Raw genomic sequence first — 17608 nt, forward strand, 5'->3', positions numbered from 1 at the left:
TCCTTTTGTAATGTAATTAGCAAATTTGTAACTTTCTGAGCTCTTGGGACGGCCTTGCATTAGATTCTTGACTTACTGTTTTCAACCCATAGAGGCCCGTTGTATAAACTTGTTGGCTAATGTATCCACCAGGGAATGACGCACAGACATTATCTGGCACTCTAGTGTTGAAGGCATGGAGCAAGGCAATCCAGCACAGAAGATTTTCAGATTATCAGGAAGGGATAACAGGAATGTCACAGCCTCCGTTACTCAACATAGGGACATTTATCAAAAAGACAGCTGCAATGAATTCGCCATCTCCTTTTCCTACTGGAGCAACACAGGGCTTTATTTTACTTATTTATTTTAACATACTTTTAAGCTTATTTTCTAAGACTCAACACTAAGTGGGGAAAGAATTTTTTTCCCCCTCTTGACCAGAAAATTGATTCTCTGCTCATCCAGTTGAACCAGTCTTTGGAGTGTGGTTACCATCCTCTGATTCTCATACTGAGTCCAATAAATAGACACTCCCGGCAGGTATACAGCTCACAAAGTATTTGGACAAATGGCCCAGGGTTCAGAGTGAAATGTCCTTTTGAAACATCAGACTGGAATGAGCTCCTCCTTGAAGGAACATAAGAACGGTCATAGTGGGTCAGACTAAAGGTCCATCTAGCCCAGTATCCTGTCTTTTGACAGTGGCCAATGCCAGGTGCCCCAGAGGGAATGAACAGAACAGGTAATCATCAAGTGAGCCATCCCCCCCAAACAGAGGCTAGGGACACATACCTGCCCATCCTGGCTAATAGCCATTGGTGGACCTATCCTCCAAGAACGTATCTATTTTTAAACCTGTTATAGTCTTGGCCTTCACAACATCCTCTGGCAAGGAGTTCCACAGGTTGACTGTGCGTTGTGTGAAAAAACACTTCCTTTTGTTTGTTTTAAACCTGCTGCCTATTAATTTCATGTGGTGACGCCTATTTTTTTGTTATGAGGAGTAAATAACACTTCCTTATTTACTTTCTCCACACCAGTCATAATTTTATTGACCTCTATTGTATCCCCCCTTAATCGTCTCTTTTCCAAGCTGAAAAGTCCCAGTCTTATTAATCTCTCTTCATATGGCAGCCGTTCCATATCCCTAATAATTTTTGTTGCCCTTTTCTGAACCTTTTCCAAATCTTTTTTGAGATGGAGCGACCATATCTGCACATAGACCCCATCATTTTATACGTATAGTTAGGATTATGTTTTCCAATGTGCATTACTTTGCATTTCTCAACATTGAATTTCATCTGCCATTTTGTTGCCCGGTCACCCAGTTTTGTGAGATCCTTTTGTAGCTCTTCTGAGTCTGCTTGGGACTTAGCTATCTTGAGTAGTTTTGTATCGTCTGTACATTTTGCCAACTCACTGTTTACCCCTTTTTCCAGATCATTTACGAATACGTTGAATAGGACTCCTCCCAGTACAGACCCCTGGGGGACACCACTATTTACCGCTCTCCATTCTGAAAACTGACCATTTATACCTACCCTTTGTTTCCTATCTTTTAACCACAAGGGACACTGCTGAGTTCAAGTTCTGGACCACCTGACCTTTACAACCAGGAGAGTAGTCAATTAGATGGGTCTCAGTTCTATTACATATATGTGAAGCCCAAGATCTTCACATTTTGGGTATGTCTACACTGCAATAAAACACCTGCAGCTGGCAAATGTCAGCTGACTCGGGCTCGTGGGACTCAGGCGCTATTTAATTGAAGTGCAGACAGTTGGCTCAGGCCGGCGTCCGAGCTCTGGTAACCTTCCCCCTCGTGGGGGAGGGTCCCCCAAGGGCTCAAAAATGTCAGACTGCAGCCCTCTAGGAAGGAACTTCCATTTCAAATCTAGCAAAAAAATGATAAACTAGTAGCAATATTGACTGGAAAACACAATGCAAGAGAAACTAGCGTTTAAACCCTCATTAATAAAGTACTCAGATACATGACTAATTATGGGTCCTCTGGGGCATGCACCAAAAAGGAAAGTGAAGGAAGAAGTTGTCTGGCCAATTTCTTGTGTAGATGCATTTTGGGAATTCTGCAACAGGTGTTTTGAGGCATTAGATCCCTGCTGAACCCCTTTTAACAAGTTCCAGGCCCATGGTGGATGGTGCACTTCCAATAATGGGTTATCTCAGGAGGTAATTTTAGTAAGGAAATCTTGTTTTTCTCCCTACTTGACCTTTTATTCTCTTCTGTGCCTCTTGTTTTGCAATGATGATATCTTATGCAATTTTTCTTTTTCATATGAAAAACAAAAACATTTTCGGTGCCCCACAGCACTGTAGCTAGGTCCAACTCTAGGATGCCTGCTTTTGAGAGCAAGAACTGTCCGTGGGAACAGGACTTGAAGTTGTTCTGCTCTTAGAGCACTACAGTGATATAAAAAATGCCGGCACTTCTATAGTTCTTCTATCAGAGAATTTAATTTATTATGGCTTCAGCTGTGCTTTTCAATATGTTTAATAAATTAGGTGAACCACTAGACTATGAATAAAATTATTTCTAATTAAACATGATCTAACACCATCGATCTGGCAAAAATAACATTCTATCAATGTAGTTCAGGGACCAGGCCCATGTAGGATAAATGTATACACTGATTTATTGATTTCACTGTGAGTGACATGGCAGTATAACACATATTCCACATCAGCCTTCATCCTGACTTGGTATCAAACTCCTTGAGTAAAGAGTAAGCAGTTCTTAGGAGCATGTGAAATTACTCAACACATCATAACCTTAGCAAGCTAATTTTTCATTTAGTCTGTGTCCTAGAGGATGGATGCTTCTGAGGTGCTCCAAAGGAATAAGTGGCTCCCATAAAATAAATATTTTAATTAGGGTTGTCGATTAATCGCAGTTAACTCACGGAATGAACTCAAAAAAATTAATCGCGATTAAAAATATTAATCCCGATTAATCGCACTGTTAAACAATAGAATACCAATTGAAATGTATTACATGTTTTTGGATATTTTTCTACATTTTCAAATATATTGATTTCTATTACAACACAGAATATAAAGTGTACAGTGCTCACTTTCTATGATTTTTTATTACAAATATTTACACTGTAAAAATGATAATCAAAAGAAATAGTATTTTTCAATCACCTCATAAGTACTGTAGTGAAATCTCTTTATTGTGAAAGTGTAACTTACAAATGTAGATTTTTTTTTTGGTTACATAACTGCACTCAAAAACAAAACAAATGTAAAACTACAAGTCCACGCAGCCTACTTTTTGTTAAGCCAATCGCTAAGAGAAACAAATCTGTTTACATTTACAGGAGATACTGCTGCCTGCTTCTTATTTACAATGTCACCTGAAAGTGAGAATAGGCATTTGCATGGGACTTTTGTAGCCGGCATTGCAAGGTATTTAGATGCCAAATATAGCTAAACATTCATATGCCCCTTCATGCTTTGGCCACCATTCCAGAGACATGCTTCCACGCTGATGATGCTCATTAAAAAAATAATGCGTTAATTAAATTTGTCACTGAACTCCTTGGGGGAGAATTGTATGTCTCCTGTTCTGTTTTAGCTCCATTCTCCCATATATTTCATGTTATAACAGTCTCAGATGAAGACCCAGCACATGTTCTTTTTAAGAACACTTTCACTGCAGATTTGAGAAAACGCAAAGAAGATACCAATGTGAAATTCCTAAAAATAGCTATGGCACTCGACCCACGCTTTAAGAATCTGAAGTGACATTCAAAATCTGAGAGGGATGAGGTGTGGAGCATTAGGGGAGAGGGATAGCTCAGTGGTTTGAGCATTGGCCTGCTAAAACCAGGGTTATGAGTTCAATCCTTGAGGGAGCCATTTAGGGACCTGGGGCAAAAATCTGTCAGGGACTGGTCCTGGTTTGAGCAGGGGGTTGGACTAGATGACCTCCTGAGTTCCCTTCCAACCCTGATATTCTATGATATGATTCTATGCTTTCAGAAGTCTTAAAGGAGCAACACTCTGATGAGGAAACTACAGGACCCAAAAAAAGAAAATCAACCTTCTGCTGGTGGCATCTGCCTCAGATAATGAACATGCATCGGTCCGCTCTGCTTTGGATTGTTATGGGGGGAAATATGAGCTTGTGCCCTTTTTCACTTCCTTACAAGTCTGAAAGTGGCTTGAAAGTTTGCTGTTGTTTTTTTCTTTCAAAAGGAGATGTTCTACTTATTCTTTACATTAAATATTGAGGTCCTGTCTGAAGTGGAAGATTATAATGACTGAAGAACTAGTGAAATGGTGACATCACAAGAAAATGACTGAGCAGTTGAGAAAGGAAGGGGGTTCTTAGTCCAACTTTTTGTTTTTGTTTATATCTTTTAAATTTCAATGCCAAAATTAACATTTTGGATAAAGAAAGCCTTTGTAAAGTATTCGGTATCCTCTCCATTTTAGCTAGGGAGAGTTCACACTGACCATCCCTCAGACCTCCCAGAGGTCTATCAGGGAAGACCAGACTTGAAACTCCTGATACATCCAAGGTTTAAAAAAAAAAAAAAAAGGCAGAAAAGGCAGAAAAGAAAAGTACAAGACAAAGCAAACAACCCTTCCAGGACTTTTTAGATATGATATAGTACCAACGAAAAGGCAAAAGACCAGTTTTTTAGGATCCTTTGTAGGTCACCTTTAAACAATACTTTCTAATTCAGTCCTCTTCTCAAGTCTAGTTCTTTCCAGACGTAGGGTTCCATGTCTCCATCTTTTTCCCCACCACCACCTCCAAAAAACCATCCAAACAAATGACACACAGGTTTTCCTGACACACTGAAATTTGCTCGTGGGAGAGATCACAAGGGGGAGGAGTTCACTATACAGGTATGACCCAATTTATATTTTTTTTCAATTGCCTCTATACTTTAATACTTTTAATACTTCAGCTCAATTTCCAGTCTCCTCCCTCCCTCCCTCTGGACAAAAAAGGGAAACCACAAGTAGAAGAGAAATGACGGAAAAACTTGCAATTTATTGCACCGGCTTATTTAAGAAAAAAAACACACACACAGCCGCAGTAGATTAATGTGTTTCGTTTCCCACAGTGTCTTCATTCAACCATAACTGTGTATATTTACTGCCATTGGCATTGTGCTGCCACATTCAAGTCCAGAGGCCCCGTGAACCTGAAGCGGTTAGACTACACCCAGTACCACTCCGCTAGTGTGTAAGTAAATATGATGTGAAACCTTTCCATGAAACAAATGTAGCCATGTTCTGTATTTGTCAACTATCGAAAGATGACCAAAAAAAAGCCTGTTATTTTTATAATTTATTTGAATCATGAGACCTCCAAGGGCTGATTCTTTAATGAAAAAATGTATAAACATGACTGCTGGAAAATTTATATGTTTATTAAGGTCTACCATGACTCAGTTGCCACACAAACTTTCCTTTATTAATCTCAAAGGCCACTTGTCGTTAGTTCCAGCCAAAATACAAATATAAGCACATACACCTATATTCTACATCCTAACAACAATTCAGTCATAAGCATTGGCCAAAATACTTGCAAAAGGCTCAGGCCTGGGCGACATCTTCCCATCATAGCACGACTCCGGAGGGGTAAGGAAAAGCTCTGACAAAGAACTGATAGAATACCTTGATTTTATTCAATATAGCAAACAAGTGATGTCACTGCTGGTTATTGGCCTTTAGCCAAAGACTGAAAAAGGAACCTTAGTGCTAAACCCTGGTGCTCAATTAACCAGGTTTTCTATATTTCTATTACTTCAGTCCAGTAATAAGATATGTCAATAAGATAACACGGGCATTTCCAGGGTCTCTACAAATTTAACACAAGCAACTTTTCTTTCTCATTTTTTTTTTGTGGTCACACGCTTTAAGCCTATGCTCATGCCAATATTCAAATACAATTTAAAACCATTCTTTACTTAGGTCCAATGTAGGTCCATAATCCGACAAGAACCAGAAACTAAAACCAGATCAGTGGTTTGCTGTCAATATTTTAAGCAAGGGGCTACCATAAAATTCTCTCCATTAGCCTGTGATAAACCCCATGTACCCAGTGGACATGCACTCATGTAAAGGGAAGGGAAGGACTGGGGAACATTTTCATTTGTTTTCCCATTTATGCACAAATACTTCCTTGTAAGAGTAACCAAAGAACGAGGCATCACTCTGGACAAAGTTAGATTAAATACATTGCATCTTGCGTCTGATGAAGCGGGCATTCACCCACGAAAGCTTATGCTCCAATACTTCTGTTAATCTTAAAGGTGCCACAGGACCTTCTGTTGCTTTTTACATTATACTGGAAGCTTTACATTATGTTCCTGAAAAACATACAGCATACATTGATAGGATAAGCTCAGCATCTCAACTTGTATAGTTTGAAGTAGGGGATAAGGTGATGACTTGGTAGGGGCTGTATGGGGACATCATCCGCTGGGATTTCCCCCCCCCCCTCCTTAAAATCCCTGCCATTTGATGTATTTTAAAGGCAAAAAAAATTGCTCTTTAAAGGCATTCTTGTGAGTCCAGAGATTTCTGGAAGGGATAAATTAACAGTATCCAGAAGGAGCAACTCCATGAGAGGCTAGGGATACCACCCCAGGCCTCTTCCTGTGTATGTGGTGGGAGAAGTTTTTCAAGAATTTCCTGCAACACATTACCGAACCAAATAACACGAACGACAAAAATATGGACCAAGCACTGTACCACACTAAAAGTGCAAAATAAAAACCTTATTTTTGAAAGAAAAGTGACTTATATATTGATCCTCCGGTGGGGGGGGAGGGGAGCCACCCAAAAAACAAACCACTAAGTCTTGTGGCTTCAATTCTTTTATGGGATGATAGGTCTACTTTTTACATTCTAGCACTTCTTTGCTTTAGTAAATATCTTGGGCAAAACTCTAGACTGATTGAAGTAAATGGCGAAACTTTCATAGCCTTCAGTAGTACCAGGATTTCCCCTCTGGGATGTATATGATTGACTGTCACGAGAAAGCTTTGACAATGGAAATCAATGAAGGGGCAAAAGCAAGGTAAAGCAAACTTTCACTCTAATGAGCTTTTCTGTTTTAGTATTTTACACTCCATTCAGGGAGAGTAAAATACTCCAACCTGATTCATGGGTTGATGTCATTCACCTAGTACGAATGCTAATGAGTGTCACTGCATGCTCAGCCTAGTCCTCTAATATCACAAGTGATTCCTATACAGGTCTGTCGCATCTTACGCGCATTTAACATGCGCGATTTCAGCTTTACCCAGTCGGCAAAAACAAAACAAAAAGAGAAAAATAACTATTTTAATACGGTACCTATAATGCGGGCGATTCCGCCCGCCATTACACTCAATGTAATTTTGACTATACGTGATTTTCGCTTTACGCTCTGACTGCAGAACGTAACCCCAGTGTAAGATGCAACAGACCTGTATTATATAAATATCAATGCGTTTGAATGTGTAAGTACCTGAACTTATGACCCCACTTGTTAGAACTACCTGCTTTTATGCCAAAGGACGTGCCAGCTGTTTTGATGGTCTGGACAGGGCCGGCTCCAGGCACCAGCGAAGGAAGCAGGTGCTTGGGGCAGCCAATGGAAAGGGGTGGCACGTCTGGGTCTTCAGCAGCGGCTCCCTCAGTTCCTCTGTTCCTCTTTGAGCTGCTGCCGAAGTGCCGAAGAGGAAGAGAGGGAGCAAAGGACCCGCCACCGCATTCTGCCGAAGAACGAAGTGGCACGATTGAGCCGCTGCCGAAGTGCCGCCGATCGGCTTTATCTTTTCTTTTTTTTTTCCGCTTCGCCGCTTTGGGCAGCAAAAAAGCTGGAGCCAACCCAGGGTCTGGACATTAGCCCCGTCTGTCATATCACATATAGATAAGCCCCTTTGTTTTCAGTTTAAACAGATTTTTACTAAAAAAAATCCTGGATTTTACAGAAAGTATTATTCTTTTTTTCTGATTTTCACCCTACTTTTGAATCATTCAAATACATAAAAAAAAACCTTGTTTTATTAGGAAAATACAATACATTGCATGAGATACATGTATTACGATAATACATTACTCTGTGTGTATATGCAAAGCTGCCTGGTGAAGTAAGGCTATGTAGTAGTCTAGAAGATACATACAATAATCCAAGAAGCACGCACAGAAGCATTTGAATGTACTGATGAATCTCACTCCCACCACGGATACGATTCAAGCTGTTAGCAAACAACGGTTTTAAAATCTGACACATTAAAATGGAAAGAAAATGAAAATGTGTATCAGAATACAAGGAAGTATTGGAAAGTTTTAAAAAAACGAAATCAGGAGAAAAGGATGAAGTTGAGTGTATGCACGGCAAATGGTGTGGCCCAGTTATTAAATGTAAACATTTATAGGCTAATAGTTCTAAGTGTACAGGAAACGTTTTATTTAGGGATTACAGGTGTATTGTTTTCTTAAACTCAGAGATGGCATTGTGTTTTGAGTTCTGTTTTCATTTTGCAGCAAACCACATTGAATTCCATTAATCTACTGAACACTTCCCCCGCGTTAGGGTGACCAGATGTCCCCATTTTATAGGGACAGTCCCGATATTTGGGGCTTTGTCTTATATAGGCTCCTATTATCCCCTACCCCATCCCGACTTTTCACACTTGCTGTCTGGCCACCCTATCCCGCGTCCTTCCATCCACCAAAATAAACTCCGATATTTACCCAGAAAAATTAACAGTTTTTTCCACCAATTTTTACCTGTTTTTGTTGTTGTAGTAATAAACATCAATAAATTGCTGGGGAAAATGAAATAAAATAAAAACCAAAAACGAAGGGCCCTGCATACAGATTATCAAAACAGAGATTTGTAACTATCTAAGATGTAATGTGCAGGGGTAAGCATTGGTTACTTTTGGATTTCCTTTCTCTCTACATGCCTTCCAAGCTTCTTATGGGTGCTTTCCAAAAGAGCATGACTTGGGCTGAGATAGGCAAATTTAGAATAAAACGTGAACAATTTTAATTCTTCACAAGTCCATTAGCGTGTGCCTAAATTCTGGCTGTTCTGGAAGGAGGAAGACACAATAGTTCTTGAGCGTGCTCAGAAGTGTGACAGCCCTGGTGACTAGAATCCAGCTTACACATAGAACAGTCAGCAACAGTTAAAGCACCTCCAAACTTCCACACCACTCATCTGAGGAACTGCTTCTTGAGTTGGGAGGTAATTCAGTCTCCACGCCATCTTTGTCCTTTCTGCTGATACCACCATCCAGGTTGCTAATTACAATGCAACAGAGACATCTATTCACTAGGAACCAAATTCAGACCTACCACGTCATTTTGTACAGGCCACCAAACAAATACCCCATGATACACACCTTCAGTCACTACCAATCTGGCCTAAACTCAGATCTCTGGCCTGAATGTGAAAGACTCTTTACCCTGTTAGCAGCCACCTAAGGCATCTAGTCAGCTGCCATTTCCTTATAAGTTTCCATTACCACTGCCTCAGGATCTTCTTCGTTCATTTAAGAAGAGCAGGGCCATTTTAATGACAGAAAGAGTCTGCTATAAAACCTACTTATTACAATATCTTCTCCAGCACAGAAAAGATTCCAGTTTACAGTAAACAGGTCTCATCTGTCAGTGTGTCGTCAAAAAGTCTGTGGCTCTCGACAGGCACAGAAGTAAGGAAGTGGCTTCTGGTGAAGGGAGTCACGTGGATGATATGTGAAACTCATCAAGCAATCTCATACAAAATATCACCCACTGCTGTTCATAAACATGAGCCCAGTTTGGACATATTCAGTTACAAGCTGAGAAGCGGTATAGTTAACCAGTTCATGATATGGAATGACGAAGGCATGCGCAATCTTATTTATGTTCCCTGCACCTGTGCTTTCTTTGGTGTAAATTATAATACTGATCTTTTAAACTGCACACAGGGAGTATCCCATTTCATCCACGTGAGAGTCAGTAATATAGTCTATTTCTATTCAATATGCAAATGAGCAGGGATGCACGATACTGTAGCATGTTATCAATAAGCTGCCAACGTGCATAATTGTGCATTAATATTTCTTGCAATCTCAGAGCCATCAATGTGTATACATAGCTGCTATAGGTCATCATCTATTCTGATTACTGTTCTCCTAATCCTTCTGAATCCTCTCCCATACTTCTCTAATATTTGTCCCTGCATCAGGGCCGGCTCTAGGATTTTTGCCGCCCCAAGCAAAAACAATTTTGGCCGCCCCCCCCCCCCCCATTTTTTAATTACCCCACCCCTGGCCCCATCTCAGCTCCGCCCCTTCCCCAAATCCCCAGCCCTGCCTCCTCCCCCCAGGCTGTGGCGTGCGAGCGGCAGCAGCAGCGGAGGTGAGCTAGGGCGGCCGGGGCACATTTTTAAGGGCGGCATTCTGGCGCCGGCCATGCCTCCCCTAAAAATGCGCCACCCCAAGCACCAGCTTGTTTTGCTGGTGCCTAGAGCCGGCCCTGCCCTGCACCCTTACGTTCACAGTATGAAATAACTGAAAAAGTTGTGGAAACTCATGGTGGCTGTGCTTTCTTTCAAACTAGGTGTTCAGCTCTTCCCAGTTTAAGCAGGGATTGCATTTTCCAACACTCTGAATAATGGAGACCCAATCCTTGTAGAGGTCTTTTAATCCTTGCTAAGGTCTGTGGAGGCAGGGACAGTCTTTTTGTTATGTTTGTACAATGCCCAGCGCTATGGGTTTGGGGCCTCTAGGCTCTACCGCAATCCAAATTAACAACATTGTTAAATATTAGAGCCCCTTCCACACAAGGACCGCAAGTACCTTACAAAAATAATGTATTGGGCCTCACCACATGCCTACAACACAGATAATATTATTACCCACTGTGGCATCTTCCTCAAGGCACCCAAAACTGTGAGCCACTATGTTACCCTTCTGCCTCAGTGAGTGAGAGCACTGCTGCTGCTAAGCTCTGGGTCAGCTCCCTGACATACCAGCCTGTCTGCCTTGCCAGCAAACTCTTCGAGACTGAGTCAGTCTAAACCTTGCCTCGCAGATAAGAATCAGTGAGCCCCAGTTCCCCAGAGACTCTCCCTGCAGCGTCCAGTCCCTCTCACTGGACATTCCCGTAAACTATTAGGTTTGCTTGTCTCCAAAGAGACAGAACACAGGTCAGCCAGTTAGGTGAGCTAAAGACTCACACTTCGCTTTAACACACAGCACTGGGATGGCTTTGTACTAAAACAAGGATAAGTTTATTAACAAAGAACAGAAATTTAAGTGATTTTAAGCAAGAGAAAAAGAGACAAGTATGGTTACAACCCAGCCAAAACACAGCACCTTATCTAGTGACTAAAACTTCATATTAGCAAGTTACAATCTTTGCCTTAGCAGTTTCTTACTCACATCAAGTTACCAGCATCTCCAGGCTGGGGGACCCAAAGTTCACAAAATCCAACAGTGCAGTCTCCTTTGTTCCCTATGTGACAGGTAACCAAAATGCCTTTTTGCTCCACTTATATTACCCAAAGTCCATTGTCTCTGCTTCACAAGCCAGGTAGGATTCCTAGAGTGCACAATCCTTCCCCCGGTATGCTCACTAAGGCTACATCTACACTACAGGGGGGGGTTGATTTAAGATATGCAAATTCAGCTACACGAATAGCGTAGCTGAATTCGACGTATTGCAGCCAACTTACCCCGCTGTGAGGATGGCGGCAAAATCGACCTCTGCGGCTTCCCGTCGACGGCGCTTACTCCCACCTCCGCTGGTGGAGTAAGAGCGTCGATTCGGGGATCGATAAATCGATCCCCGAGAGGTTGATTTCTACCCGCCGATTCAGGCGGGTAGTGTAGACCCAGCCTAAGTTGCTGCTTGTTAGCCTGTTGTTTTGTTTACCATGTACTGTACTGTAAATAAGAAGAACAGGAGTACTTGTGGCACCTTAGAGACTAACAAATTTATTAGAGCATAAGCTTTCGTGGACTACAGCCCACTTCTTTGGATGCATATAGAATGGAACATATATTGAGGAGATATATACACACATACAGAGAGCATAAACAGGTGGGTTTGTCTTACCAACTCTGAGAGGCCAATTAATTAAGAGAAAAAAAACTTTTGAAGTGATAATCAAGATAGCCCAGTACAGACAGTTTGATAAGAAGTGTGAGCATACTTACAAGGGGAGATAGATTCAATACTCTGAAACTTGTACTGTAAATGTACTTTCACTGTCTTCTGCTAGTAACCAAGCCACCCAGATAGGTAAATGCACATTCCTTTGCCTAGGGCAGGCTGGGTTTATCCACCGCCTCCCAAACACATTTTAAGAACATATTTCCAGCACACATCTGGAAACTCTTTGTACACAACCCGTACATACATCACACAATGATTTTGGGGACCAGCGGGTCACCAAGTTTACACATGATACCTTATATGACACCTTGTAGATACATATTATGACAAGTGTTTTGGAAATAATGAGTCGGTATGGGTAACAGTATGGTGGACCCTCTGCCAGATGACACTGACAGGCTCCCAGGTCATATCCACCCTCCTAATCCCTTTCACAGGTGAGGAAATTGAGGCATAGTTAGATTATGTATTTTGCTGCAGGTCACACAGCAAGTCTATGTCACAATGGGGAATACAGCATGTGTCTTCTGACTGCCAGTCCCATGTTTTAGTCACGCAACTGTTCCTCTCCTAAATCTAGGGGAGTAGGGGAAATAATATCATCCACGGCCATAAACTTTTAATGTTTGTACTGCACACGGTGTATTCATCCAATTACCGAACATTTCAGTTTCTCTCTGTGTTCCAATTATTAAACTGTTTTAAACATTTTACAAATGGAGGCTCTAAATTATAGAGTTCTTTTGTTTTAATGGTTCTTTTAAAACGTGCCAGTTAAAACAAGGATGGTGAAGCAGTCTGGATAAAATCAGAACTGATCCAAAGCAAAGTTATTTTTGAGCATCATCCAGGCACAAGCCTGTTAAAATCATTTTATAGGGAAGAGAAACAATTGTGTGTGTGTGTGTGTGCGTGTGTACCTCTTGCATCTGAAGAAGTGAGGTTCTTACCCACAAAAGCTTATGCTCCCAATACTTCTGTTAGTCTTTAAGGTGCCACAGGACCCTCTGTTGCTTTGTATGTGTATGTGTCTGTACTGGGGGTGGGGGGAATGAGAGAAGGAGGGGATTTCTGGGATTGGTGGTAGTGGTGTTTTTCTATTCCATTTTAAAGAATATGTAACATAATATAATCTATTTTTAAGAGGAGGTTCCTCCCCATTTATAGGGAAAACTATTTACCCCAGGTTAAAAGAAGTGGGACCGTGGAACAATAATGGAACAGAGCCACGGTTTTACATTAAAAATGAAATATCTTCATAGGTCGAAAGAAAAGAAACAACCCCCCTCTCCATGAAAAGTATTTTACAATTATAAATAAGATTCCTATAATCAAAGTTTGATTTGATAAGGAAAACGCACAGCACTGCAAGTGCTATCTATAAGAGCTAGTTATTATTATTAGGCTCAATTTTCATGTTCTTTTGTTACTCTCCGTAAGAGTTTATATTAAACAATTATATCATAGTACTCAAAAGGAAATTCACTCTCGGGATGTAAACACATCAGATAAGGATTACATGAACTATTTAAAAGTATCACATTTTACAGTTGTACCAGCCTACTGAAATGTAACAGCCACATCCCATAATAAAATATTTTCAAGTAACTTGGTTTTAATAATAATTAATTTTAATTAATGGAGATATCCTATCTCCTAGAAGTGGAAGGGACCTTGAAAGGTCATTGAGTCCAGCCCCCTGCCTTCACTAGCAGGACCAAGTACTGATTTTACCCCAGATCCCTAAGTGGCCCCCTCAAGGATTGAACTCACAATCCTGGGTTTAACAAGCCAATGCTCAAACCACTGAGCTATCCCTCCCCAAAGTTCCCTTTTCCTTTTCCTTTTTTGTAGTCTTGTCTTACAGATAATACTTTACAGTAAAACAAGGATATTAAGATTTCAAGGAAATGCACTTCATTGTCAACACTAATTTTAATACATTTTAAGAAAAACAGAAACAATATAATCTTTGCATTATTTACTAATGCACAAAATACCTTACATTAGCAACTCACCATCATTCCTGACCTTCCTGGTTTACCTATCATGGTTCCTCTGCAGCTCTACTACAGCTTTTCTCTACACTACCTCTCTTAAAGGACAGAAATATATATTAAAAGTTATTAAAACAACAAATAGAAACCATCTTAATTTTCACTTTGAAAATATTTAATTGAAAATGATTAAAGGGAAGCTGCCAATTAAAGTTTGGCCCAAAATGTAAGATTTTTTTTTTCCCCAAAAAGCAAACTTTTAACAAAGCCTATTTGTTTTAATTTTTTACTTTCTGGAGTATGCTCACATGCACAATGTGTGAGGCATTTCTCAAACAGTAGTTCCTTGTCCCTGAGAGCCAAGACCAAGATAAATGTTTTCATTGATTTTTTTTTATATCAATGGTGACTATTATCTATAATAGGCTTTTCTACAGATAAACATTCTCCAGCTATGTCTGTAACCCAAATGTACCAGCACAGAGAATCTGAAAATAAAATTGATTATATGCAAAAGGGAAGCTGACTTTAGTAATTTTCCTTCTTCTAGTGAGGAAAATGTAAGTAAAGAAACAGCATATATGAATTGGATTTGTAAATTCTTTCAGTTCCAGGAAATTTTAATAATATATTGCTAATAATAAAATATTTTAAACAAATTTTCTTGTAAGTTGACATTATCTCTGAAGTAACTAGAAATGTTTCATATTGTACAAAGGTGTCTTTTTGTTGCTGATTTTTCTCTTCCGGTTCATTTATTTCTCAGATTAAAAAATGCATATAAAAACATTCCTTTAAACTTCAAAGGCTTGTCCTTATTTTAATTTGCATCTACTAAATAACTACAATATTTAGGGCTACAATTCCAATCAGTTTGGTGTTTACAAGGATACAATCAAATCAGGCTGGGGCAATATTTCCATTTTAGTCGATAATTTGGAGAAATTCACCCCCTAAATAACTTTGAAGGGAATAGAGTTATACAAGGGATAAATCTGAACCTTTATTTTTAACAGTGTTTGAGAACTTTCAAAATGATCAAACAACGTGATGAAAATACACTTAAAACCTGAATTTTATCGAAGTACAGTAAAAACCCTAATTGTCTGAAAAAAACATACAGCAATGTTTGCTAAAACAAGAAGTTGTCCCCAGTACATTCCAGGAACTTATTGGATATTTTATGTTTTGCAATATTACTTTTTCAACAGATGTCTGGGTAGTTAAGGTCCCCCATTACTACCCGTTCTCGAGTTTTGGATATTTCTGTTACACCTCTACCTTGATATAATGCTGTCCTCGGGAGCCCAAAAATCTTACCGCGTTATACGTGAAACCGTGTTATATCGAACTTGCTTTGATCCACCGGAGTGCACAGCCCCGCCCCCCTGGAGCACTGCTTTACCGCGTTATATCCGAATTCATGTTCTATTGGGTCATGTTATATCAGGGCAGAGGTGTATTTGTTCAAGAAATGCCTCATCCACTCCTCCTGATTTGGTAGTCTGTAGTAGTCCCCTACCTAGGTTACCACCTGGCCAGTATTTGACTGAACTGGCCAGGTTTTTTTATGGATTTGCCAGTTGCCAGAAAAATAATTTAATCTGCCAGGTTATTGTTTTTTTAATGTGGGTCTAAAGATTTGCATTATTATCACAATACATGGGGATAGCTAAATATTTAAAGTTTCTGTGTCCAGTTAAAGATGCTACGGAATTCCCACTTCCACAGTTTAAGTGATAACAGATCAAAACTGTTGGAAATACAGCAGCTGTCTGCCCACCCACATGCAAGTGCACCCTGTGCATTTGTGTGAGAGAGTTTGAGTCATGCGAGAGTGAGGAGACGTGCGATGTTATCAATCTTATCTGTGTTCTCTCTCTAGATACTACAAGTGACTGTTAAGGGTGGGGGATTGTGGAGTTGCCTTGTGGTTGGGGTTGCAGCGGCCTCGCCTTGGGGCGAGGGGGGAGCATTATTTTTTTCATTTCAAAGGTGGTAACCCTACCCCTACCATGACATGGCCCCTATTCACCCCCTCCGCCCTTTTATCTTTACACAGAGACTTTCAACTGGCCTCCTTCTGGACCTCGGATCAAGCGTATGCATCCTTGATGTACAATGCAACTCCGCCTCCTTTTTTCCCCCCGCCTGTCCTTCCTGAACAAGCTAAACCCCTCTACACCAGCCTTCCAGTCATGAGATTTATCCCACCATGCCTCTGTGATGCCAGTGAAATCATAATGCAACTTATGTACTAATACTTCCAGTTCCTTCTGTTTATTCCCCATTCACCTTGCATGTCTGTACAGACAGCTGAGATGTTGAGCAGATTCCCCCACTGATTTCCCCTCTTGTTGCTCCTGTGACTCTCTTGTAATTTTTCTTGCCTCGCTGCAACATTTAGCCCTATGTTAAGGTCACCTTGTTTTATACCCTACCTGTAGAATTTTGTCATCTGCCCCTTTAAACCTAGTTTAAAGCCTTCTCCTCACTAAGCTGGCAAGTTGGTGAGCAAAGATGCTCTTCCCCTTCTTGGTCAGGTAGACCTCATCTCTTCCCAGCAGTCCTTTTTCCTGGAACAGCATCCCATGGTTGAGGAAGCTGAAGCCCTCCTGTTGACACCATCTGTGCAGCCAGGCATTCATCTCCAGGACATGCATGTGTGTGCTGGGCCTTATCCTCAACCAGGAAGACAGACAAGAAGACAACCCGCATCCCCAACTCCTTCACGCTTGCTCCCAAAGCCCTGTAGCCATGGCTGATCTGCTCATACCTAGTAGTATCATTACTGCCTCTGTGGATAAGCATCATGGAGTAACGGTCAGAGGGATGGACCTTTCGGACGAGGGGTCCAGGCAGGCAGCACACCTCTGGGGACATCATGTAGGAAAGATAGGAAGTATGGCAAGAGACCAGCCTGGCTTAACCAAGTGATTTTCAATGATCTACAAATAAAAAAAATTAAAAATAAATCCTACAAAAAGTGGAAACTAGGTCAAATTAAAAAGGATGACTATAAAATAACATAAATATGTAGGAACAAAATTAGAAAGGCCAAGGTACAAAACGAGATCAAACTAGCTAGAGACATCAAGGGTAACAAGAAAATATTCTACAAATATATTAGAAGCAAGAGGAAGACCAAGGACAGGGTAGGCCCATTACTCATTGAGGGGGGTGGAAATAACAGAAAATGTGGAAATGGCAGAAGTGCTTAATGACTTCTTTGTTTCGGTTGCCACAAAGAAGGTTGGTGGTGATTGGACGTCTTACATAGTGAATTACCAGTGAAAATGAGGTAGGGTCAGAAGAGGCTAAAATAGGGAAAGAACAAGTTAAAAATTACTTGGACAAATCAGATGTCTTCAAGTCACCAGGGCCTGATGAAATGCATTCTAGAATACTCAAGGAGCTGACTGAGGAGCCATTAGCGATTATCTTTGAGAAGTTATGGGAGACGGGAGAGATTCCAGAAGTCT

The 17608-nt window shown here is 40.6% G+C and overlaps 1 protein-coding gene across 10 annotated transcripts in view; it reads right to left on the reverse strand.

The window, feature by feature from the left end:
* Positions 1-17608, reverse strand: part of RBM20 (RNA binding motif protein 20) — a 169853-nt gene that overhangs the window by 105874 nt on the left and 46371 nt on the right. For 2 of the 10 annotated variants that reach the window (XM_065552516.1, XM_065552515.1), the window contains exon 2: positions 16903-17074. The exons of 7 other annotated variants lie outside the window; for them this stretch is intronic. In XM_065552516.1, coding sequence (XP_065408588.1) covers positions 16903-17012 — 110 coding nt within the window. In that variant the 5' untranslated portion in view covers positions 17013-17074. Of the gene's footprint in view, positions 1-16567; positions 16847-16902; positions 17075-17608 lie in introns of those variants that run through there. One more of the 10 variants, XM_065552520.1, reaches the window with a different exon arrangement.

The sequence above is a fragment of the Chrysemys picta genome, chromosome 7, assembly GCF_011386835.1.
Source record: "Chrysemys picta bellii isolate R12L10 chromosome 7, ASM1138683v2, whole genome shotgun sequence".
In the NCBI taxonomy this organism is placed as follows: domain Eukaryota; kingdom Metazoa; phylum Chordata; order Testudines; family Emydidae; genus Chrysemys; species Chrysemys picta.